This window comes from Poecilia reticulata, chromosome 1 (genome assembly GCF_904066995.2).
Source record: "Poecilia reticulata chromosome 1, P_reticulata-male-v2, whole genome shotgun sequence".
Classification (NCBI taxonomy): domain Eukaryota; kingdom Metazoa; phylum Chordata; class Actinopteri; order Cyprinodontiformes; family Poeciliidae; genus Poecilia; species Poecilia reticulata.
Window position 1 is genome coordinate 6308984 of NC_088830.1, and position 25623 is coordinate 6334606.

At 39.5% G+C, this 25623-nt stretch overlaps 1 protein-coding gene across 3 annotated transcripts in view; it reads left to right on the plus strand.

Moving 5' to 3' along the window:
- elfn2a (extracellular leucine-rich repeat and fibronectin type III domain containing 2a) overlaps positions 1-22265 on the plus strand; it is a 214969-nt gene extending 192704 nt beyond the window's left edge. For 2 of the 3 annotated variants that reach the window (XR_014084301.1, XR_014084306.1), the window contains 2 exons: positions 121-15893; positions 16188-22265. Coding sequence is in view for 1 of the 3 variants with exons in the window: in XM_008435591.3 (XP_008433813.1) it covers positions 121-1675 (1555 nt within the window). In the remaining 2 variants the exon portion in view is untranslated. Of the gene's footprint in view, positions 1-120 lie in introns of all 3 variants that reach the window. The other variant, XM_008435591.3, reaches the window with a different exon arrangement.
- Positions 22266-25623: the final 3358 nt, after the last annotated feature.

Genomic DNA, 25623 nt, shown 5'->3' on the forward strand with positions numbered 1-25623 from the left:
TTTATGTCATACTACAACACGTGATTTCTCCCTGCTTGAATCAAAAGTGAGACAAAGTTTATGTCATTCTATTTTATCACAAATAATGCCTTTTTTTAATGTCAATATTTGCTTCCTTAGGTATGGTCCAGAGGCAGCTGCAGCAGTGGCCAATGACCCAGGGGCCATTCAGCGTCTTCAGGAGCAGACTCATCACCACCATTCAGGAGGAGCGGGAGGAAAGCTTCCACCATCTGCCTCTTCCAGCACCGGGATGCTCCATGGATCAGCAAACACAAGCTCTTCCCGCCTCTCCACCTTGCCCCAGGTAGAAAAAATGGCCTCTGCCTTCTCCGAGGCAATGGGCAGCAAGAGCAATTACATGGATGTGAGGACAACGGGAATGGTCGGAGAGAGCAGAGATGGAGTACTGGTTGCTGGAGGAGTAGGAGGTGAAGTAGTTGTTGATATGCGCGGTGTGGCTGAAAATGGGACAGAGGCTGGGGAAGACTCGGATGATGATGGTCGTGGCTCTGCATCGGAGATTTCCACCATTGCTAAGGAGGTGGACAAAGTGAACCAGATCATAAACAACTGCATCGACGCCCTCAAGCTGGACGCCTCTGCCAATATTGTGTCGACAGCTGACGACGGTAACTCTCTGTCCTCCTCCCAGCCACCTTGCATGGCACCTCTTTCCCGCAATCTCCTGCCACTCTCCACTGCCTCCTCTGGAGATCAGATCATGGCCTCTTCTCCGAAGGTGCATCCAAAGTCTCAGCCTCATCCTCAGCCGCAACCTCAGTCCCATCCTCAGTCTCACCCACAGCTACATCAGCAGCCTCATCCCCCTTCTATGGCCCCGGTGCCCCTGGTCATGCCCCTGTCAGAGCGACCTGGCATCAGTGGAGGTGGGTTCCTTTCCCCACCTTACCGTGACCCACCCCCAGCTAATGCGGTACGGCCCCTTCAGAGGCAGCAGAGTGCCGACACCTCTGCAGTCAAGAATCGTTGTGGTACTCCTGCTGCAGTATCCGTCAAGAATGCAAGGGTGTACAGTGTGGATATACCGGAGCAGCGGAGTGATCCACCCAAGTATCCAACAGAGAAGGGGAGTCCTGCCGTTTGTGGTGGGATGGGTGGAAGCGGGGGACATGGTGGTGTAGGAGGCTGTGGTGGAAATGGCAAGGGGAACCTAAATGGTGGTGGGGTGAGTTTAAATGGAGGCGGAATGGGATGTAATAATGGGAATGGAAGTGGATGTGGGGTTGTTGGGCCTGGACAGCAGCAGCATCACTTAGAGGTTCAGCCAGACTACCACAGCTCAGAGCACCGACACTCCTTTCCTGCGCTCTACTACGAGGATAGCAACGAATCTCCCTTACCAGCCCAAAAAGCTTCATTCCTCAAGCCACTGGGACGCACCAAAAGGGAGGCCACAGCCACCTACTCCCAGCTCTCTCCTGCTCGTCACCATAACTACAACTCCGGGTACTCTTCCAGTCCGGAGTACTCATCAGAGAGCACGCTACGCATCTGGGAGAGATTTCGACCGTACAAGAAAAACCCACGCGAGGAAGCCTCCTACATAGCCGCGGGCCACGCATTGCGTAAGAAGGTGCAGTTTGCCAAGGATGAGGATCTTCATGATATTTTGGATTATTGGAAGGGCGTTTCTGCCCAGCAAAAGCTGTGAGTTTGGTGGGGGAGAAAGAATCAAATGCTACGTGGGAGATTTTAAGCTGAACACCAACAGCGGACTAATACAGAGGTAGGATGAGAATCTTTCTGCAGAGTGACTTGGGTCATTCATCTGGCAGATCCAGAGTTGACTAATCTCAAGATGAGTTTGGAACATGTTTTTGGTGACAGTTCATTGACATTTTAAATGGTTCCAGAGGATGACATTTGTCACCACAACCCTGAGTGGTCTGTTCCCCGGACGGCCTCATACTGGGCACTTTGGTCCTTGCAGGCTTCGCAGAAATGCTAAGTACATTCTGATGAGCAAAGTTAACTTGGTGACAAGTGTCTTCTACCTCATCACTGGTACACCTCATCACTGTAGCTCAACTATCTCAGTAGAAACAGCAGCATTTATAACTTAAGCTCTGTCCATCTGTTTTTTTCTATTTCTATCAAACAACCATTCAAAGGACATTAATTCCACGGCACTGCTTCCACCTGGGTTTCTATAAAAACATCATTTAGAGCAGTAATGAGAAACTAAATTGAAGATTTATTATTTGTTGTATTAGAATACCTGTCTTTGGGGAAGACATTAAGTGATACTAATCTGGCTTATTGTTCTCCCTGGCAATTAGCCAGTGTAACAGAAGGTCAGGGACAGTGTTTGTTGAGCATGCTTATTGATGTAAAACACCCAACTACGCATATTCAGTGGTGTGTGTACATACAGGTTGTGGGTTTTAATGTGAGAAATCCCATTTTAGTTGAAGAGGGAAGTAGGGGCTGAGTCATTCTTTATCTCAGGCTTCTGTATGAGAGCAAAAGGTTTTGTGATAGACAGATTAGATAACAACCTACAGTAGCTGGGAAGGTCTGTGAGTGTACTTGTGAATGAGTAAGAGTTTTGCTCATTTGGCAGATCTAGATGTCGCGAAGCAAATCCTGTGAAAACTTCCAGTCCTTTTTGGCCTATTTACAGGCACTACTTTGGAGTTGGAGCATTTACATTTCAATAGGCTGAGTCATGCCGAAATTACTTGAGGGGTGGGCTGGAAGTGCAGGTGCAAGCTCGTGCAGTAAAGAATCAAGTAATCACATTTCGGAACAGAAGCAGACTGAGAGCAGGTTAGAGGTTTCCTATGAACAGCCCAGTGCTAAAGAGGAGAGGCAAGGTTCAGCGCGTTTCTAGCTGCAGCTGTATTTCATCATAATTCTCTTTCCAAAGCACAGTGGATGCTGGAAAAAGAGCTGAAGATCCATGTGGTATTTTTTTTTTGCCTCTGCCTCGATAAAGCTGACATCTCCCTGTGCTTGACAGTTCTCTGTTCTGGTAAAACAAAAACTGGTAGCTTGCTATGGACCAAAGTGCCCTTAGGAGGTGAGATTTAAAGGATTTTAATTACACTTGCCTATCTTCTTGTGTATGTGTTTTTTATGTTTTTTTTATTATTATTATTAAATGTGATGCTGCTATAGCTGGTTGAGGGAAAACGGAGCAAGGCTTGCCAACTACCAAGGAGACAATTAGTGTCTATTTTTTAACCTCCTGGATATTTGTTTTTTAATCTTAGTTTCCTTTTTCTCAGAATTGTTGAGTATCATGTCAGTACAGAATGTCCACTGATTACATTTGTACCAAATTAACCCAAAGAGCTTTTTATGAAAGTTATAGAAATGATTTGTCTGGTCAGTGTTAAGAGTTTGACCAAGAAAAAAAATGAGATACATTATGAGATTCACTTGTTGGCCAAGTTAAATCTATTCAAAAACATTGCTTTTTTGTTGTTGTTTGTTTGCTGTTAGTCAAAAGGCTGGCAGATATAGAATTAATTTGTTGGAAGAAAGGAACATAATCATGTGTAAAGCAATTGTTCAATACACTTTATTTTTCTTCTCTTTTTAAGCAGAATAGTTCTTCCGAAAACTGCAAGACTCACCATTTCTAACTCCAAGAAATGATGAGTTGTGGTCTTGTATTGCTTGTTTTTCAAGTGTTTCTTTGCTTTTTAAACCTCCGTTGTGTTCCGACCCAACAGAGCTGGTAGCATCTGCAAAGAGAATATCACAGCCTCATCATCGCTGTAGCATCAGATCAATACTATTTAATCTGAAAGTAAAATGAACAACAATAAATGCATACAGCAAACTCCCTTGAGCTCAAAGTCTCAGTCTCCATTTTTCTTTTGAGAGAGCAAAATGTACTCGTTTTGCCTTATCTTCACTTTCTGCTGGGAGCTTTCTCTACATTAGGTGCAAGGGATGACCAATCGGTTAGTCTTAGATTATCCAGTGTAGGAACATTTTTAAAATAATGACTGCATGTGAACGACTGGAGAGAACTGAGCAGCATATTCACTTAGAGTTTTTGTTAGATGTAACATGACATTATCAGAGTTACTCAACAGTTCAGTGAATTCAATCAGTTGCTAATAACAAGTCCACTATCTATTAAAGGTCATATAAACCTCTTGAAAGAAATGATATGCATCCAGTTTTGTTCATATTCCTTTTAAGGAATAGTAAGCAACTTAATTTGACGTCTACCTGTGGTGATCAAGCCATGCTCCTGTGTTCCCTTCAATATATTTCAGGATATCAAAGTTTTCTTTTTATGCCACTCTCTGAGAACAAAGGCAAATGCCTTCAACCCCAAAGGACCAGAACCCGGAAGTCCAAACTGACCAGTGTGTTAGCTGTCGTACCAGTCAGATTACCAATGTGTAATTTCTCTCTTGAGTTGACCACAGTGATGAATCAATCTAAAGGATTTACTGTTGGTGTCTGGGCTCCAGAGGTAAACATGGAGAGGAAGCAGCTGAAACCGTTTGACTTGTGCTGGTCTCTTGGGGAATTAGTCAAATCCTCTCGGCTCACAGCTGTGAAACCCAACGGTACGTTGACAAATGATCAGATCGGGTGTTTGATTTCGGAGAACCATTTAAACAATTGTCTTGAATGAAATTTTCAATCGATATTAACATTATTGTCACTGTGATCAAAAGGCGTCTTAATAGAAACAGTTCTGGTGTTTTGGTAATTGAATATATGGCTTCTACCGATCTCAAACAAAACTTCTCAGTTGTTACTTAAACTGTTTTACTAGCTGCCTTGGGGATTCGTCGCGGCACGTTTTGGGTTTTTGCTCTTTTTAAGTTTTGCAATCTTTTTTAGGCTCAGGTTTCTTCAAACATAACAAATCAATAATCAGAAAATTGTGAGAACAGAACTCCCTCCCTGTAGAGTTGTCCTTGCCCTTAATGTGGTCTTCTATCAAAGAACCTGAAAACTTGCACAGCCTTACTGGGGATGGCTGCAAGGTCTCTTCTGCTTTTTCTGATTAAATCTCTGAGTCCATGCTTTACATTTTTGCAGTAGACATCATGGACTCCAATGTTGTAAACATCAAAAATACTCTCACATTTACTGGTTAATACTCCTCTCCCCATTGCCCTATAGGCCACTTCTGTGTTTAACATTAATAAAGTAATGGACCCCAAGAGCCTTTGCTGCAGAGAACATGCCACTTTTTACTAGTGGCAAATATCAGTAGATACAGTTTGGCAGAAGTTTTGCTGTTAAAAATTATTTTGCTAAAGGTTTTTCACGTTTGACCATACCATAACAATGTCTATCTTCTGTGCATTTTACTGGACAAAATATTATATTTATGTTGTGAACATGTATAATAAGAATATAATTCTAATTTTTTTTTTTTTTTTCAATCAAGACATCTCAGAGAACGCAGCTTGATGCAGTTTGGAGATCATGTGATAAAGTTGAAGATGGTTGAACAGTCCTGCTTCCAGCTAAAGAGCTAAACCTCTTAACATGCCCCCCTCTGAATCCGTTGTTACATATTGTTATATCAAGGATCAAAATCAGAACAAAGAACAAAGGTAATCATGTTTTTTTTCTAACTAAATGTATTTCTAATGGTAAATTAACAATTTATTTGTACTCTTTTGTATATTTTAAGCCTTGCATAATATTCTTTGTTTTTATGTAATCAGAAGGCCACCTAGGAACTGACATTACAGACCAGCTAAATATTTAGCTGTAAAGCTAAATACTTAGCTGGCAACATAGCGGTGAGTTTTAGCTCTAAACTAAATATTTAGCTAGTAAGCTAATTATTCAGCTCAAAGCTAAATATTTAGTTACCAGGCTCAATACTTAGCTTCAAGTTAAATATCTAGTTAGCAAGCTATTATTTAGCTTCAAGGTAAATATTTAGTTAGCAAACTAATTATTTAGCTCCAAGCTAAATATTTAGTTAGCAAGCTAACTATTTGGCTTCAAGCTAAATAGATTTTAGCAAACTAAAATCTAACTTAATATTTAGTTAGCATGCTAAATAGTTATCTGGAAGATATTTTTTTTTCAAACTAAATGTTTACCTTGCTAACTAAATGTTTAGCTAATAAGCTACTAGCTAAATATTCAGTTTGAAACTGTGACATATAAATAAATGAACAACATGGGGAGTTGTTTTTTTTCCAGAAATGTAGATAAAAATATCCCAACAAACGAATAAGTTAGGAGATGTAGTGCATAAAGAGAAGCATTTTTTTGTAAAATTTTGATATTTGAAGAATTTTAAAATTCTTCACTATTTTGTATCACATACTCATTGCCATCAGGCGGCATGTGTTACGTAATGCACAACCCTAGAGAAAGGTGAGCTCCACAGTGACGCTTGCTTTGACGTAATCACTGTGAAAATGAAGCATTCATTTAAAGAGATACCATTTAGGTCTCACTGAAAGCTACCCAGTTTTGACCTTTAACTCTGTCTGACTGGAGACCCTGGATCCTTTCATTTGCTCTGAAGAGGAAGCAGGACTGTGATTTCAATGCACACAGTGTACAGTGATCTGTCTGCTGTTGAGGTCAGAAGTTTGTCGATTAATCTGTTGTTTGGCCTGACCTTTGTGACTCGCGCGTCGGCCTAATGAGAACAACCGAGAGCGAAGGAAACACAATGCAGAGGAGTTTCTACCGGTGGGTAACTGTGACCAACACAAACCTACACACACACATACACACACACATACACACATTCTAATGTAGAGAATCAATGAATATACTGTACGTGTTTGAATAGCTTAGATACACACTTTATGGACATGAAATGTATTAACGCACACAACATGTACATTTTCAAACGACACACACGCACTTTTTTGTACACAGACATGAACAAGCAAATGCCTACACATGATATGAACTGAATATTTAAATCAACGTTTACAGACACAAATAGTCTTAAAAGTGCCAAAAAACGGCAAGGTTAATGTGAAGGTGCAATGCAACCAAACAGCTGTAGAAACAATGACTTTTTTTTAACAAGCTAAGTGTCAAATTTTTTGATTCAATGTTATTAACTAATTCTCCTGAGTCTGTTTATTATTTTTTTCCCAACCAAAGCTTGGACATTTTTTCTTGCGCTGTTACGATGGAAGAAATGGATTGAAAACGTCGCCTCTGTTCTCGTCCCTCTGCTCCATCTCTTCAAATCAAAATGACCTCACCCAGTTAGATCCTCGGGTTAATTGAAAACACAATTTACAGCGACTTCACTGAATAAATTTAGTTTTTGGGCAGCTTGTACTTTTGAGATGCCACAGATTTGTTTGGCGTCTGTAAAGCCACATCCAAGCTCAGCTCCACACCTGGAGAGCTGAGCACAATGTCTGTCTGTCTGTCTGTCACACTGAAGCTGCTTCTCCCAAAGCCTCTCAAAGTGTTTTCCCCTCTCAGTGCTGCTTCAGGAGAAAGAGTGCTGCAGACTGTACTGCCACAAAAGGTTTAAGCCCCTTTACTTAAAGTGAAGACACCTTCAAAACCGTCAAAAGAAACCCTAGTTCTTGTGTGTTTCTCAGCTATCTTCTTTCTTAAATATGCATTGTTTTTCTTCTCCTCACACACTTGAAGGCTTTTTTCCCACCCAAGTATGTTACAAGTGTCTTGTAGTGAACCGAGGCTGGCTCCATGTTTTAAAATCAGGCCTGTGGTTCTGCCAGGTTTGAACTCTGAGGGCCTCGTTTAGCAGAAACTGGTGAAGATCTGGTCAAGTTTTACCTGTGATCTGTGGCGAGGTCCGGCATGCTAATTATTGGGTGTTGGAGACAGCAATCGCCATAAAGAACTTCTTCTTTTTTTTTTGTTTGTTTTCTTTATTTTGGGTGGTTTTGAGCACAACATATGTAACACTGTTCATCAAAATACAGTAAAACAAAACAAAAAAACCAGAGAAATATTCTGAGATTTTAAGTGACAACATCACTTTAAAACACCAGTGCTCCACTACAGCTGGTGCTTAAATGTGATAGTTCCTGATTTCTGGCTGAAATGTATCCAAAAAGTTTAGAGAGGTTAGAAGATCAAATCGACTTTGTAGCTACTCCATTCTGCAGAAAACAAATCTACGCTACCCAGAATCAGCCTCTTCTCCCGTGTGCAACAGGCCATGAAACATCAGGAGCAGAGAGACTGGTTAATTCTAATAGTGGGCTGGACATGATCTTGGAATATGTAACGTCCTATGTCCACTGTAAACAATATAAACGCACAGTAGAGATTTATACTGTAAAATTAAAACGGCCATTTTCCTAAATCCTGAATTCAGTCACAGAAATGTTCCTTTTCGTTATTATCAGTCAAATAAGTAGAAAAAAGGTCAAATTAGAATATTTTCTGAATAAATCTCTTTGCATAATCTATTGCAGATTTTTTTTAAAAAATCAGGCTCAGTGATATTCAAAAAGGAGAGATCAAGAAAAAAAAGCATTTGTCAAATATTGCCCTATTATTTGAAGCCTGTGCTGCATATCATTTAGCATTAGCTTGGACTAGTAATTTCTTGCCGCAGATTCTCTGAAACGATTCAAGCTGACACACACATCTACACAGAATCCAGAGACAGGCATGTGTTATGCTCACATCAAAAAAGATCAACCCCAAAAGAAATTAAAAATTCACCGCATTTATTGGGTGGGGGCGCCAAACAAGCTTTAAAATAACCAGGAGTAACATGTTCGAGGTACTTCATTTGCAAAGCAGCTGAATCAAGGTGTTTAAAAGTCTGGACTCTGCCTTAATTTTTTCCATATGTTCTGTGTCCTTCTGGGTTATATGTGTGCATGTGCGTGTGTGTGTGTGTGTGTGTGTGTGTGTGTGTGTGTGTGTGTGTGTGTGTGTGTGTGTGCGTGTGCGTGCCCTCTACATGCTTGTAATGCATGAATACACTCTGGGCGTTTTGCTGGGTAAGAACATGATGACGTGAGCGTGTGTGTGTCTGAGTGAATATCACTGAGGGATTTTGTCATGAAGCTTCGTTCCGAGGCTGGAGGGTCGGCAGCAAAGAGAGGGTATCTGAAGCATTTTTAATTAATCTGCCTTTCTGTCTCCAGGGCTCTCCAGTGAGGCTGCACTCATTCATTTGCTTGCCGTCACTCACACACAGCGACACTCGCTTGCTCTGAAACACGGGAACGGGTTTGTCAGACGTATCGTTCGCAAGTTTGCAGTGTGAAAGTGAACGATTGCCCAAAAACTAAGGCTCACACAAAAACACTGACATGTGTTCATTGGAATAAATACGTGACAATTCTAATTCTGACATTGTTATCCACAAAATGTTCTTCATTTTGCTGGTTGAGACAACTGCTTTCCTTCACTCCTGACCTTCCAGACCAAAGTGCTACATCAGATTAGCATCATAACAATAAGCCTTGTTAGCACTCTTAAAGCTAAACCACTGGTTCTCATATAGCCTGGCCATTGCCTTCCTACACTATTACACTTGACTCAAATCTCTCCTCAGTGATCCATCTGGAATTTCTCCCATTGACCTGGATTTCTACAGGCAGAATCTTAACTGGGCCAATCAGCAAACAGAAGTAGAAGTTCAAAAATGCTAACGTTCATTTTCCCCACTGCCTCTAATTGTAGTCTGTTGATAGTTTTAGTACAGTGGAGGAAGTGAACGAAGCCACTCAGTCCGTGTTGGCCACGCTTCAATGTTAACAGTCATCTGGTTCGGCTCAGCATTTCCCTCTTCACAGAGGTTGTGCACAGAGGGCATTTCCATTAAGCTTCATTACATGTAGCACAGGCAAATGTTAACAACTGGGTAAAATTGAAAACCTCAACAGAGTCCACACCTGCAGGGAGCAGTTATCTCTCAACAAGGTGCTGATTTTTACCAGGCGATCATTGAACCAAATCCTTTGAAAAACCTATTCCCCCGCTCCGCCCCCCCGTGGTGGCGCCGCACCCAGAACCACTCAAGGGAGCGTCCCAAAAACCTGTGAAGAAGACACTGAGCACTAACTTCCTTCTTCACAAAATGTAAACAATGGAGAGGCATCCGATTTCAGCAGCAGCAGCAGGATTTCTCTTCTGTTGTTTGTTAAAAGACAGTGAACCATTTCAGGCACATGTTTGTTTTTACTGTATTTACCCAGAATGCAATTAAGCTCCACAGCATTGAACACGCGCATTACATGCATCACGGACAAACGTTAATGGTTGGTTAAAATGTAAAACCTCAGATTGCACGCCTCCATGAATGAATCGGTTCTCAATGGTCGGGAGTCCAGACCTTCTGTACCAGGCGAAACGTGGAACAAGTGGCTGGACTTTAACCAGGCTAGCGTCTTTGAGCCGAAAACAAAGAAAATATACAGTAAATATAACATTTTGCTTAGAGATATATTGACTGTAAGGGGTGGTTTAAATTTCTTTCAATTCTTGCAGCGATACCTGTTTTACAGCTGATTGGAGCAAACAAAAAACACAAACTGTTGAAAAGTGAAGCTCGTCTGGCATTTCAGAGGCAAGGAGTCACAGGTCAGATGACACAGGCCTCGTCTCTATGTTGTGTCCAGAAATAGTTCTTCAGGCATCCTTGGCTTTTCGTTTAATCATCGTTTAACCCCATCCATTTTTTATTCAGGTCTGACTCACTTTCGAATTTAAACTATTTCTGTTAACCACATATCTGTAACGTTTCAATTATTAACAGCGGTGCATAATTCAAGAGATGAACCAGGCTTGTATCTACACACCGCAGGAAAAAAAAGCCAAGAACTCGTTTTAAGTTGTATGTTGATGTATAGGATGATCATCCCACCTAATCTGGTACCTCACACCCTCCGTATTGCAAAGATTCATTTATTGATTGATTACAAATATTATTCCCAATTATAGAAGGTGTTCCAAAAACATGCCAAGATAATATTTGAACTCAACAGTATGTCTTCAAATTTTCAAAATTACTAAAATAAAAGATTAGCCAAACATAGGGAAAGTTTAGTGAAGCATTCTGCGTTAAATTTTGGTCCTCTCCGTCTTTCTGTGTTGTTTGGTACATCGTGGGCTGTTCCTTTGGTAAACTCCTTGTAAAGAGATACTAATGCCAAAAAAAATATTAAAACTCTCAAACTGATTTTTTATGAATTTCTACACCATGTACGTTAAATTGAGGTTTCGCTAGAGATGATTAAATGCAATCCGCTCATCTTAAAAGATAGCGAAAGGAAAATGTTTTGCACTGCTCCAAATGAAAAGCTGGGAGTTAGATAGCATCTTTAGTGTCGTTAGCCAGATGTGGCACAGCCAGATTTCTGTGTATTGCCTGCATTGTACATCACATGTTGATGTTTACAAATTCCCTTGAAAAAAAAAATGCAAATGAGGAATAAAAAGCGGCTGATGGCACACCTGGCAGTTTTTCCTTCCAAGTGTCGCCGCCCCATGACCGAATATTGCCCTAGCATATCGCCCATTTAAAAAAAATAAAATAAAAAAGACCCAAATAACAGTTATTTTGACACATGCTCAAATAAATGAGATGTACATCTAAGAGAATCACCTAAACCGTCTATAAGTGAAATAATTAGCAAGCTGTCCGAAATAATTCGGTCCCTAGAGTGAAGCATAAAGCATATTAAAATATTACTAGAAACCAGCAGCTGCATGCAGCCATCCTCCATCTTCTCACTTAAGTAACAATTGCCTGGGCAATTACTAACTCCAGAACATGATCTGAGGGAAATGCTTCCAAGTCTCCCAGCAGCCCTCCCCGGGGCAAACGAAGCCTGTAAATTTAATACACTTCATGTAAATACAGAGCTGGGGAACAGAGAGCTGCAATGGGGAAGGCTGCAGAGTTTTTAGAGAGTTAGAGAAAATGTTTTTCCAATAGGTAACATCAATGAACTGCATTGTAACTATACGTCTAATAACGGACAATCAACATGAGAGAAAGTGTGTGGTTTGTAAAACATGGACACTCAATATTTAATTGTCCTCCTTTTGCATGTATTACCTATATATGGTAATGTATATTGCATTCATACGCAATTCTGTTTGATACTAATTTGACTTCACAGCTCCATCTGGGCTTTCTCCCATCGACTTGGATTTGTCCAGTAGAATTTCAGCCGAGCCAATCAGTGAACAGAAGTAATTGTCGATTTTTGCGGTGTTTTAATTCGTAGTCTGCCTGTAGTTTTGATAATGGCAGCGGAGGAAGAGAACAAAGCCGTCCAGTCCGTGTTGGCCACTGGACTAACGTTGATAGCCACCTTGTTCGGTTCAGCATTTCTCTCTTCACAGTGGAGGATGGTTGTTTACAGCGTGGGCAATTTCCGGTGAGCATCACGGTGTCAGATCGGCAGATTACATACGTCACAGGCAAACATTGTTGGAGTCAACGTCTACAGGAAGCAGTCGTTTCTTTAAACCGAACAGCAGTGCAGAACACGGAGCTATCGACAAACCAAACCTTTTGAAAAATCAGTTCTGTCTCCTTGCCTGTGATCAGTTCTGTCTCCTTGCCTGTGATGGCGCTGCACCAACAACTACTGAAAGAAGCAACATGAAACGTGAAGACACGGAGCGCAGGAGGACGTGGTTAATGAACATGTCAAGGAAGATAATCACATTTAAACTAAAAAGTGCTCTACAGTGCAAGCTTGCCTTAAACATGCTAACATATTGGATGTGCCACATCGGCTGCCCTCCGCTGAATGATAATCACTTTTGACTGGCACATTCAGTGTGAATATATGTACCATTACAGACGTACTACAGCGGGTTCAGTAGTTTATGAACTACACACTGATCTTTGTAGTCAATTTATTGAATATTTTATTGCTCCCCAACCTGTTGGTTCTAGTTGTTTCAGGAATGCCCTACCCCTAATTAGACGAGGTCAAACCTTACCTTCCCTCCTGTAATTCAAAGCATACTTTTAATTATAATCCTTCCCCATAACTTACCGTTCTGTAGGCCTGTATCTCGCTGAGATGTCAAGCCCAGGAATCGATTACTGACTGCTAGACTGGTTGCTGTGGGCGACGGGCGGAACAGTCAAGGTTGCTGATAGGAACACTGGCTCTCATTAATTGCCTCCTGCCACAGTTGTAGAGAAGTTCCAGGATGTATTTGCTGAAGATATGCAGCCACACAGGCCCACTTTCAAACGCTCAAAATGTGTATTAAGCTACAGAAGCATCATTTGAAAAAGTAAGAAAATTTTAGCACAGAAAACAGTGTAAAGCAAGAGAAGTAGAAACAATAAAAAGATGCTTCGATTTTCATTTATTTATTCCGATGATTTAAAAAAAAGTAACTAGGAGTTTTTCCATTAGCGATAAAATTGTGCAGTTTGAAATTCCGAAAATAAATTTGCTTAATTTTGAACGTGGCAATTAAAAAAAATTTTTAAAAAAAAGTTCAATAAAAGGTTTCTGAGCTAGGATGAGGTGGTTTTTCGGCCGTATAAAAATAGATTTATTTTGTAAAACTGCCATGGAAATTCTCTTTTTTCATCACACAATGCTGTGAACTCTACATCTAAAAACGTCATCTTCTAAGCCCCGCTCTCAAGTAGGCGGGGCTTAGAACTCCAGCGCCTGAATAAGAAGCAGTTTTCTCCTCTGATTGGCTGAAAGACGATGAGTGCTAGCACTGAATTATGAATTTATGTCATGCAACTGTTTACATCTGTCACTGACATGACTTTAAATAGCTTCTCTCTCAAACAAGCTTATTGCGTGATTTTAATTTCATTTCTTATTTAATGGAAGCACAGCAATTGTGAAATTGTGCCTCTTTTGATATTAGCAGAATATAGACAAAGATTTGTGCGCATTTGTAAAGGAAATCAGCTTCTGATGGAGTCAAAAATAAGGTTTATTCCATTGATAACCATTTATACATGCAAATGATTTAAACAAAGTAACTTCTTTCCTCTCATATTGTACCAAGAGGTTGTCAGTAGTTAACTTTGCTTTGATACAATGTTATTATATCTCTTATATGATGAGTCCATTGGTCCAAACAGGGTTTAGTGCCATAATGAAAGTAAAAGTGAAGTCTGAAAAAAAACTATTGAATTAAAATAAATGAATGACAATTTTCAGCATTTCAATGAAAACATATCATCATAATAAATAAATAAATAAATAAACTAAGGACAGCAATAATCAAATGCTCAGTGGGCCTGAAACTGATGTAGGTATGGACAAAAAAAACACAAGGAAAAATGCTTCGTTAAAACTATTTTCCGCCTGCCAGTTAATTTCAGCAAGGCCAAGAAAACTACTCAGTTTGAAAGGAGAGGCGACGCCTTATAAAGCTTTCTCTTGAAACCTGCTGGAAGTGTAAACATCATTATAGTAGCGGCTGAGGGGTGACGTGGACAGCTTATTAAAAGTGGTTTCTTCCCGGCTGTGATGCCGCCCCCATCAGCCTTGGTCGTAACGCGCTCGCATCTTTGACGAGCAAGCTTGGTTCAATTGTTCAGTTTGATGAGACAGCCCTCGTGTTTCTGTGACACTCTCTTCAAAGAAGGAGTTACTTCATTAAATAAACATCAGGATGCATATGTTTCCTTAGGATGTCGTATACTGTGTACGAAAGCTTGATTGAACAATCCGAGATCGTATATTTAAGCAGGATTAAGTGAAAGCATAGTGCAAGCAATTTTGTCTTATCTACCTATAACAACCATCAAAAAATGTTAATGCCATCGTTCATCATGAATTATAGCTGTATGGTAAAAAAGAATAATAATCTTAAGCTTCTTTAGTTTTCACATCTTGAAAATGTATCATCGTTTTGTGACACTCAGGTTGCTCATTCAAGTGACACGTTGTCCGTGAATAACAGTTTAGAGCAGTGGTTCTTAACCTTTTTTGAGGTACCGAACCCCCCAGTTGCCATATGCGCATTCACTGAACCCTTCTTATTCCAATCCCACCCCCACCCCCCGTATTCTGATTTAGTAATGTAATTATATTAGCTGTGTAACTACCCCCACACCACTAGAGGCAGTACCAACCCCAAAAATATGCGACTAAGGAGCAGATTTAGACTATAGAATGTGGTAAAAACTGTGAGCTTTGCTTAAGTAATTAAAGACAAAAGTTCAAATCCATGCTGAGAGTGGAGCTCCTTCAATCAGTACTGATTAGCTAAGCAATGTAACGTGATCCTCTGCAGCAAGTGATGACAAAGCGGGGCGTCATCACGACTTTACACAAGTGTGTCTTTACCTCCGCGGCAGAGGCTCCGCCGAACCCCTGAGACCGACTCATCGAACCCTGGGGTTCGATCGAACCCAGGTTAAGAACCACTGGTTTAGAGACTCAACAAAACCTTTGAGCCTTAGCGTAGAGGGAGGAAGTTAATCCCCAAAGACTTCCTGCTGCGCAAGAAGAAATGTAGTGGTGTAAGATTAAATGTAGAGTCTACACAATCTGTGTATACCAGTGTTTTTCAAAGTGTTGGCAAGTGGGTGCTAGAAGATGAGAAAAAAACATTCAACAAATAAAAATGTTGAGATGTTTTTTTAATCATGAATTTTCATTGGGGTTTTTTTTTATCATGATGTAATCTGTTTTTCAATCATTGATACAAAATACAAGTTAAAATGACTTATTGAAATGTTATTTGCATAGCAAGCATGAAATGGCCACGTTTCTAACAAGAGAAACACAAAGGAACCAACCAGCAGTCCATCTGACACTGATGCTCTGAACTCTAATGGGAAACTAAATCAAAACTAAAATGTATGAGGCAACATTTATGATAATAGAAAGTAATAATTATGGAATAGTGAACAAAAGTAAGAAAAAAACAATATGAAAGTTTATTTTGTAGCATTGTCTGTGGATTTTCACAAAGGGGGTTCCTGGCCAGAAGCTAACGCTGTTTAACCCTCTGAGCCCTAGTTTCAAATATCCTCCTGGATATTTTTGCTTATTTTAATCGTGTGAAGTTCTTTAAATGTCCTGTGAATAAATATATTTGCCCACTAATCCATAACAACTGGGACTTTCAATAGGTAGCAATTATTTTCGCAATTTACCGTTTGCCTGCTACGGTGGGAGTGAAATTACCGCAGTTACCCGTCAACTCGATAACCTGATATTGGCCAGAAAGTGTCGCGGAATTACGGTACTGTAAATTTGGCTGTGTCGTCACCGACACGTTCATTTTAGAAGGGTTAAGGTTCCATGGGATGGAAAAGTTTGGGAACCGCGGCGCTATATGCAAAAATCTACTGTTCAATAAAGACTTTGTTTCAGAGAATCAGCTGTAACAGATGGAAGTCATACAAATATACCCAAATTCACCTGCCACCCGTGAGTGGCAGGTGAATTTGTACACTCCTGTTGACAAGTGATGGCAGAATTTAAGACCTGCCAGCGATTTCTCAAACAAATCTGTTCCGCAACACAGAAAGTGGACAAGTCAGCAAAAAAAGGGGGAGTGAAAGAGATGGTCAGACAAGTGAGCAAACCCTTAATAATTCCAACAAGCCGGTTCTGCATTATGACACATGACGGCAGCTGCTTGCTGAGCTCCAGGCAGAATAGCAGCATTTGCATGCATGGAGGTTGGTGGTGTGAAGGCAGACGGAGGGAACCGGAGAGTTACTTGGACACAGATGGAATGAGACTTTCCCCGAAATGATTCCGAGCGCCGCATGGGCGAGCATTGACCTCCGCCTCTTTTTTAAGAGCCTGTCCTATCTCCCTCTGTTTATCTCTTTCACTTGATCAATCTGCCTCCATCCCGGCGTTTCTTTACCCTTGACTGCCCACACCTCCAGCAGCCTGATTCCCGGCCTCGCCGTAAGCTCTGCCGTAACACAATGCTTCATACTAGTAACGACGAAAACATGAGGACTCACGATGCACAGATGCTGTCCTTTGCAGTCATAACAACCATCACAAGTTTCTTTATGCATGTGTACAAATAGAAGTATTTATTATTATTATTATTATTTACTGTATAAAATTAGCATGCTGCTTATTTCTGCTGTGTGTTTGAGCTCTTCACAAGCTGTGTTTCCATTACTAATGTTGATATTGTCATCTAAAGACACAGCAGAGCCTCCCAGGGCTGCAGCCTCAGATTCACCTGTCTACCCACATCCTATGTTGTTTGTTTGTGTTCATTGGGCGGGCCGCACCGACACGTTAACTTCCCTCTGTGGATTAGTAAAGTGTATTCATTCATTAGCAAAACTTTGTCAGTGTTCCACGAATGTCGAAGAAACACAATTTTCCAATTGCGCCTCTTCCGTTAAATAAGAAACACAATTAAAATCACGTTAGTGAGTCTGTTCACGCCACGGCTTCGTCCTCCTACCACTTCCTGTCGTTGTCTTCTTTGTCGTTTTCGCCTGCAGTAACATCCGGTTGTTGATCACGTGACTCGTGTGATGTGGGGAAAGAAGTGTTTCCATTGCAGTTTTGCAAAAGACGAATTACAGTAATTTCGATACAGTCAAATTAAGCCACCTCATCCTGCCGCAAAAACGTGAGGTATTTTTCTAAATTGCCGTGCTTCCCATTAAGTTAATTTATTTTCATAATTCCAATTTGCGCAATTATATGGTCAATAGAAACCGATACAGTGGAATGTAACAGTTTGTGTGTGTGATATAGAAAAGAGCCCCTCTTTCTTAGTGATGTGGACAAGAGATTCAGCCAATCAATGACCCTCCTCCCCACACTGGACTAAATGAACAGAGGCAGAAGGAGTCCAGTGATCCAGAGCAGATAAAACAGCAGGGAGACGTTGGGTGGACTGCAGGCTGATCCTTCATTAAAGGTTGTTAGAGCGGAGAGAGAGAAAGGAAGGAAGTCTGGAAGTGAAAAACACGCCCTTCTGACCGCCAGACATGGACCAGGCCCCGAATTCACAACTTCAACCCAGCAGCTGTAAACATGATGCACGGCGCTGCATAAATAATCCATTTTTATGATAGTAAAGCTGTTTTTAATGAATGCTTAAACGTTTTCTAAAACCAGCAGGTGCTTTATGGTGTTATTGATTTTTTTTTGTTTTGCTTTTGGTGATTAGTGACTTTGATTGTTGACATGGTAATGGTGATGACGTTTTGAAATATAAACACGCGACAAGCTCCTTAGGTTTCACATGCTAATTCTACAAAGATGAGGTTGTAAAGACAGAAGAGAGGAGGAAATAAAAACTATTAAACTTTAGCAATGTTTTGTTTTAATTAAGAATAATAATAAAATGTTACCCTTTGTTATGGAATCGACGTTTGGCCCTCTTGATGAAAGACAGACCTCAGGTTTTTAAGAAAATGCACACTTGTCAATCAATGATTAATTAATCATTAATCATTAAGTTCAATCTACAACAGATTAACTCATTAAGCATTAAGGGAAAACTTATTTTTACCACAAACCACATTAGGAGATGTACAAGAGCTTCAAGAAGTAACCATGGAAACACAACATAAAGAGGCACCAAAATAAGAATTTTTATGGTCATAATCATCTCTGCTGGGTTCATTTTTTTCCTTTATTCCTTCAGTCACTAGTCAGTATCAATAAAAACACTTTATATGACCAGAGAGCTTTTATTCAACTAAACCTTCAAACGGTTATGCCGGGAAGAGGCCACATCTTTCAAAGCCCATATGACGCATAATGTAGGGACCACAGAAGAAGAAAGTGCCATATTTGCATTATTTGCTGATATGTAGAAAGAACTAAACAGCTATTAACTGACTCTCATTGTTTGCTCTTTCAATAATCACTGGTTTTATAATGTTTCATAATGTTCTTATCTCTGCAGAAAAATACTTTATATATATATATGAATAATACAGTCACAGATTCCTGCTTCTTAAACTGTCTTTAACCATATGGGCCTAATCAGTTTCTTTAGCTCAGATCTCCAGCTGTTGCCATGGTGATAGCCCCAGGTGGCAGATTGGTGGACGTCAGAATCCACCGCACTTCTCACGGTGCTGAGCTATCAAACCTATCTCAATTAGTGGCCAACAATAGTCTCTCTGCAATTATCGTTTGCTGAATGAACCAATTAACACACTTTCCACCCTTCATCTTAGTTAAAAATTCTCCTGCCTTCTACTTATTCCAAGGTATTTCGGCCCTTTTAGCTGGCCAGCTCTGACGCACACACTCTCACACGCTGTTCTCTGAAGCTGCTACGCTCCAGCAGTCTTCGCTCCTTTCCAACCCTATTTTGTTCTCTTTTGCCTTTTGACTGCATCTCCTCTCACTGTGGGACAGGAAGAATCACAGCACAGGGCTGCAGTTTCCAGGAAAAGCTACACCAGAAATCACTTAATAGTCTTAAACTAAAAGTTAAATATACCTGCAATATATGAGCAACAGGAATTGCTTGATTAAAAGCAGTGAGGTGATTGGTAACAAAGTGAAGTTCTATACTTTATATGCCCTGCAACATTTTTGTTTCTTTTTTGCATTCTTTGTTAGGATACAACATTATCATCACGTCTTTTGCAAAGAAATTACTTGCCTGAATGATTTTTATCTCCGTTCAGCACTCCGGCTGGGATTTCTTCCATTGAGGTTGATTTCTACTGGCTCAATCAGAAAACACAAAGAGGAGTTGTAAATGATTGACATCGACTTTTTTGTTTTAGAACCGTAGCCTCCTTTAAGGTTGTAGTTTGGCAATGGCAAGGAAGGAAGTGAACAAAACCGTTTAGTCCCTGTTGGCGACGCTACCAAATACTGAGCAATTAATGTCGGAGAAAGAGGAATGTTTAAAAACTTTATTATTGACAAAGTTGTTGTGGCTTTCCTTCTCCTTCGTTGATTTGAATATTTACAGCGCACATAATTTCTGGAAAGCTTTATCAAGTTAGCACATTACATAAGTCATGGCTAAAACTTAACAACTGGGAAATATTTAAAACCTTAAAGCCCACGCTTCCAGCAAGCAATTTCAGACCCTTACCAGGCTAGCTCTGGAGAAGTAAAAAGATGATTTTACCTTTTTTCTTCTCTTCAGCGAACATTCAGTTAAAAGAAATACCATGTCGTGCTAGCAACACTCTTTAGTGTGGATGCTATTACTGCGTAAAAGTGAGCTACTTTCTGTATCAGTAAGATATTTAAAATGAAGTTAGAGAAATCACAGAGATGTAAGATGCCATTTAAAATATGTATGCGGTATAATGTGTTGTTCAAACTGACAAAGTGAAAGAGAGCAAGTCTTTCAGAAGATAACAGAAAGGTGTTGCACTGTTATATCTTCTGTCAGATAATTCTAGATTTACAATTGCTATACTATTTGACACTTGAGGACTCTACATAACTTTATATATCTGTAATAGCAATGCTAAACATGCTTACAGTTCAATTTATTAATAAGCTAAAATCGCTTTATAAAAACATTGCCTTACTTAATTTTGCTCTAGAATGACTGAAACATACTGATACTGACCACCTGAACTAAGCAGGCCAGAAATATTATTTGGAATTATGACCTTATAGATAAGAAACATACTATACAATTTTAGTATATAGTCTTTATTGTCTCTTTATAATAGCTTACAAGTGTAATAAATAAATTTAAACAGTCTAATTACTATTATTACATGATCTAATTTGGAGGTTTCCTTATTGCTCCTTTATAAATGACATAATTCATATATTTCTATCTCCAACACAGGGCTGTGTTTTAGATGAATCATTGTAAAATTAGCTGGTTAACTCTTGCCTTTCATTGATTTGACCTTTTTTTTTTTTTTTTCCAAATCTGTGTTTGTACAACACCCACCCACACTACATGACCAGTGAACTCACCAGAGCTGCGGTTTCATTACTGACTGAGGTCCCAGCGGCCAGATCCTGTTTATTTTTACACCCAACAATCCCGCCTGCAGGGGGAAAAAAAGAAGTGTTCAATATTTTAAATAGGGTTTCTGTTAGAGAGAAGCCTTTAGTGATTAGTAATTCAACCCAGAGTGTTTTATTAATTGATGATTCAAACCACTGAGGAGGAGGAAAAAAATGCTAATATAGAATAAGATCTGCTTTGTCATATTCTGGATTCAAGATGAAAGTTTACTGTGAAAATAAAGCCTGCACATAAACCTCTGACATAATATCACCTCCAAAAACTTTTTTAAAAAGTTGCAGTGTGCAATGTTTGGCTTTTCAATTGTGAGTTTGTTGTCGGTCCTGCTCCATCTGCCGCAGCTACTTTACCAGACTCAAACTGTGATAAAAGCCGAGCATAAGCTGGTCTACAGGGATGTGTGCTCAGCTAAAAACTGTCCTAATATCTTCCTGTTTTTGTATTCCCTGCCCAAAAACTAAGGAAATATTGAAACTTTAAAAACATCTGAGAGAAATTTGTTCTGATTCTCACAAATATGGAGGACGATTAGGGCCAAAAATCTGACTTTAAACTCAGAACTGTGACATATTTTTTTATCAGATTAAAGTCAAAATTATGAGAGAAAAAATATCTGAATTCTAATATTAAAGTCAGAATTAGTTTGTTTTTCCCCAGGTGGTCCTAATGCTTTTCCTTTGGATTTGAAAGCACTTTGAAATGCCTTGTTGCTGAAAATGTGCTATATAAATAAAATTACCTTACCTTAGAAACAAAATTCACAGTAAATTGTTATTTTAAAGTGTAATTTAAAGTGTAGTTAATGCCAAGGCTAATGTAGTCTTTCAACATTGTGCTGTGACGTCTTGTACTATTATGAGACGAGCAGTGACAGATCAGAGGCTGACTTTGGCACCGCATGGTGGCGTTCATGCAGACTACGGAAATGTCGCTACATATTTCCTGTGTAGAGTAAAATGATTAACAGGCTCATCTAAAATAAGAAATGTTCAGATTTATCAAGTCGGTGTTAAAACGATCACATTTTTGTTTTCATCTATTTTTTTTTCCAGTGTGTATTTTTTACAGCTGTCTGGTTGCCTCCTTATGATGGAGTGTATAAACTATACACAGAAGGAAAACAAGATAAATCTGTGAATTTTGTACAAACTGTAGGATTGTTTTTTTTTCTACTGAACTTGTTATCTCTACATGTTTCCTTGGTAACGGGTGGAGGTGAGGGTGGGAGGGGGGTTGAGCTGCAGAGTGGGTGGGCCAGGCCAGGGGAGGAAGTCAGATTTTTCTGTAAACGGTCTGGGACTGTGCAATGGCTACCTGTATTTATTAAGAGTATTCAGAGTATAAAAGTGGAAAAAAAATATGTCCTCTTATGATAAATGAAATAAAGTGTTATATTTGCATGACTCTCTGTATTTTCATCGGACATATATTTACTGTTGTATGTGATAATGTGTGTCGGGTTAACAAGTGTTTGATTAAGAAAATGAAACTGAGATGAGAAACCCACTGTCACCTTCTTCTGTGATAGTAGATATATATATAATCTTTCATACCTTTTCTCACAGCTGACTTGGCTGCAGTTGGATCTTTTATTGTTGCTTCCTCTTCGTTTCGTCCACAGCGGCTCTCAGACGTCTACAATCTGCCGTGCACTTTAAAGAGTTTTGTTTTGCTCCTGCCCTTGAAAGCGATGCTTGTGGCCCGCTCCGTTCAGCATGCTAGATTGGCTGGTGGATACGAGCACTTGACATCGCCCTCCTCCTTGATGGGAATGTATTGTGTTTTGACCTTTAAGTTTTCTCAATATCCTCCTCTATTCCCTCTTTGGGCTCCGTCTCTCGCTCTCCCACCGTTTCCCCCCCACTGCACCCTGTCACTGTGAGGGCTGGCGACTTGACAACTGGTTTGAATCACAGCAGCAGCGGTAACAACGTTTTGTTTAACAGTTTCATCCCTTTTCCTGTCTTCCTTACTTTGTCCGGCCCGTCCGCACAACATTTCGCCTTTCGCCTCTGATTCTGTCTCTTCTCTCTCGTTGTTTGTCTCGCTGCCTCTCTGTCTATTAAACTTCCACCAACCGTTCTCCATCCGCATGGCTTTAATGAAAGTCAGAGTTAAATATCACCGTCTATTTCCTGCTTGAGAGGAGTAAAAAAAAAAAAAAATGAAGACAACCGAACAGCTTAAAAATAATTTATGGAAGAGTTCACAAAACGTGTTTCCACACCTGATAGTTCGATAAATTTGGTTCAGTTGGGGACAAAAATTGAAACATTTGTTACATTTTCAGCTGGTGCTGTTCTCTGTACACTAACAAACCAAAACCTTTGAAAACGCAGTTCCTCTCCTCGCCTGTGGCGGCGCTACAACAATAACTACAGAAGGATATGACATGGGAACGTCTGAAGAAGACACAGAGCTTCTTCACAAAATGTAATCAAAAATGGAGGGGTGTCGGATTTTAGCGGATACCGTGTAGTTCTTCACTACAGGTGCTGTGAATTGAAAACATTTTAGTGCCATTTGTAATATTGAAATAAAATCAACTGAAAATGTAAAAAAAAAATTAACTTGGTAGGAATAAGAATTGCATTCTGCACAATTAAATATGAAAATTGTGGCAGCAGGAACAGTGAACACACATCCGCCATCATGATGTGACGTAAACGGTGAGTCGTGAACTTCGTTTGTTTGCTTCAGGTAAGAAAACATAATTTCGTCCAAGTACAGTGCTATTTTTCCCCCCTTTTTATTCCATATTTTATAATAAATTAAGTAAATTAGTTGTTTGATTGTATCAGAAATTGATTCATGTTGCTTTTTTTCATTCCTACACAAAAATGTCAACTTTACAGAGCTAGCAAATGAGCTCTAAGGTTTTTTTTGTCCATCTGTTCCATACGTCCTCTGTGTGGTTTAAGCTCCATGGTAGCAGGTGGTAATTACAAGCCATAAGCAGAGGGATCTTTGTTCATCCCTCAAGTCTGGATTGGGATAAAACAGGACAAATTGCCCATATTGGGGTCCCCAGTTGAGATTTGTGTGTTTATGGCAATGTAAGTAAAGCAAATGTTGCCTGTCGTGGGAATATTTGAGCTATTGGTTCAATAAATTCAAATCAGCAAATTATTCAAAAGCAGTTAATGCCATAACACAACATGACATCAACCTAATAAGGAAAAAAACAAGTCTTTACAGAAACTGAGTTTTCTCTTTTTGATCGGAAGGAAGACAAGAACAACAGAGTATTAGGGCCAAGCTAAAAAAAAAAGAGAATAAAGTCAGAAAATTTTGAGGAAAAAATTACCAGAATAAAATAAAATAACATTACAACTGAAAAGTTTCTATTAACATATATATATATATATATATATATATATATATATATATATATATATATATATATATATATATAAGCAAATATTTATAACCACCTCAATAATCAATGAGTAATTCCTTATTGGTATTAGAGCTATCAAACTATTTCTGTGGTTGCAGACCAGTTTTTTCAATGATTTCAGGTATTTTGTTGATTTGTTTCTGTTGTTTGAGCTCCAACGTTTTGTGTTTGGAAGGCATCCGTACCATCGCCCTAATCTTTAGTTCTCAGATTCAACCTGAAACGTTGGTTGAGTGGCTCCTAAATGTTGGTATTACTTCCCACATGTTGACATGAAGGGTTACTCTAAACCTCAGTCTTCTACTTGCATCAACAGAGGCAGAATGGTGAACTCTACTTTTACTTTACTGTGCTCAGGAAATACGTCGCCATGGAAATTTGACACATTTTACTTGTTTCACATAAAAGTTTTACACAAGTTATCTTATTTTCTATGTAATAATACAAATATGTGTTTCCAGAAGAAGTTTTTCTGGTACTATTTTAATAATGGCAGTCTATTAATGTAATGACAATGTATGCTCATTTTCAATTCTAGGCCTATGTATTTGTATTCATCAACCTAAAGTATGATTTTTTTTTTTTTGTTTTGCAAATGATTTTGTACATAAAAGATTAATGGCAACGTCCAAGTTTATCCATTTATCTTTGCGTTAAAGTATCAACAGTACAACAAACTGAACAATGTACGAGCTACGCAACATGTTAGCATATTTTTGAGAGAGATATGACATCTTAACTAAGAGAAAACCTGACAAAAAAATTAAAAAACTCCTTCCTTCAGTTTTTATCCAGGCTCTTGGCAAAATGCCATATGCCATTGAGGAAGATGTGACATTTCAATATGTGACTAAATTTATTACAGCGCAGTATAATATTCCCTCAGCAAGGACATTCCCAAACTTTACAGAGAGAAATAAAGAACTCCTTTGAGAGCGCGCTGACACATCGTAACAGCCGGTAAACTTCAGCCGGTTCGCTTCTTTGTGTCCAACGTCCTAAAAAAAGAGACTGTAACACCGTATTTCAACATGAAGAAAACCTTAACACCTTTAGGTCTGCAGCTTTTCTCAAAGCCGTTGGTCTCCTTCTCCTTAAGGGGCTAAACACTTTCCAGTCAAGAATCTGTAATGACCGTAGTAGTTGTTTTGTTTTTTGTTTTGCCGCGTCTGGAGTTTCTGTTTGGGCGGCACAAGTTTGTCTGAAAGCCACTTTTAGAAAACCGACTGTAGCTGCTAGAGCTGGAGGAAGGACTGAGAACACAATGTAGTTGTTTTTAACTCCTATTGACAGTCAACCTGTAAAATATAAAAATAGAACACATCCTTCTATTGGCACTTTGAACTTTGTATTCCTTGATC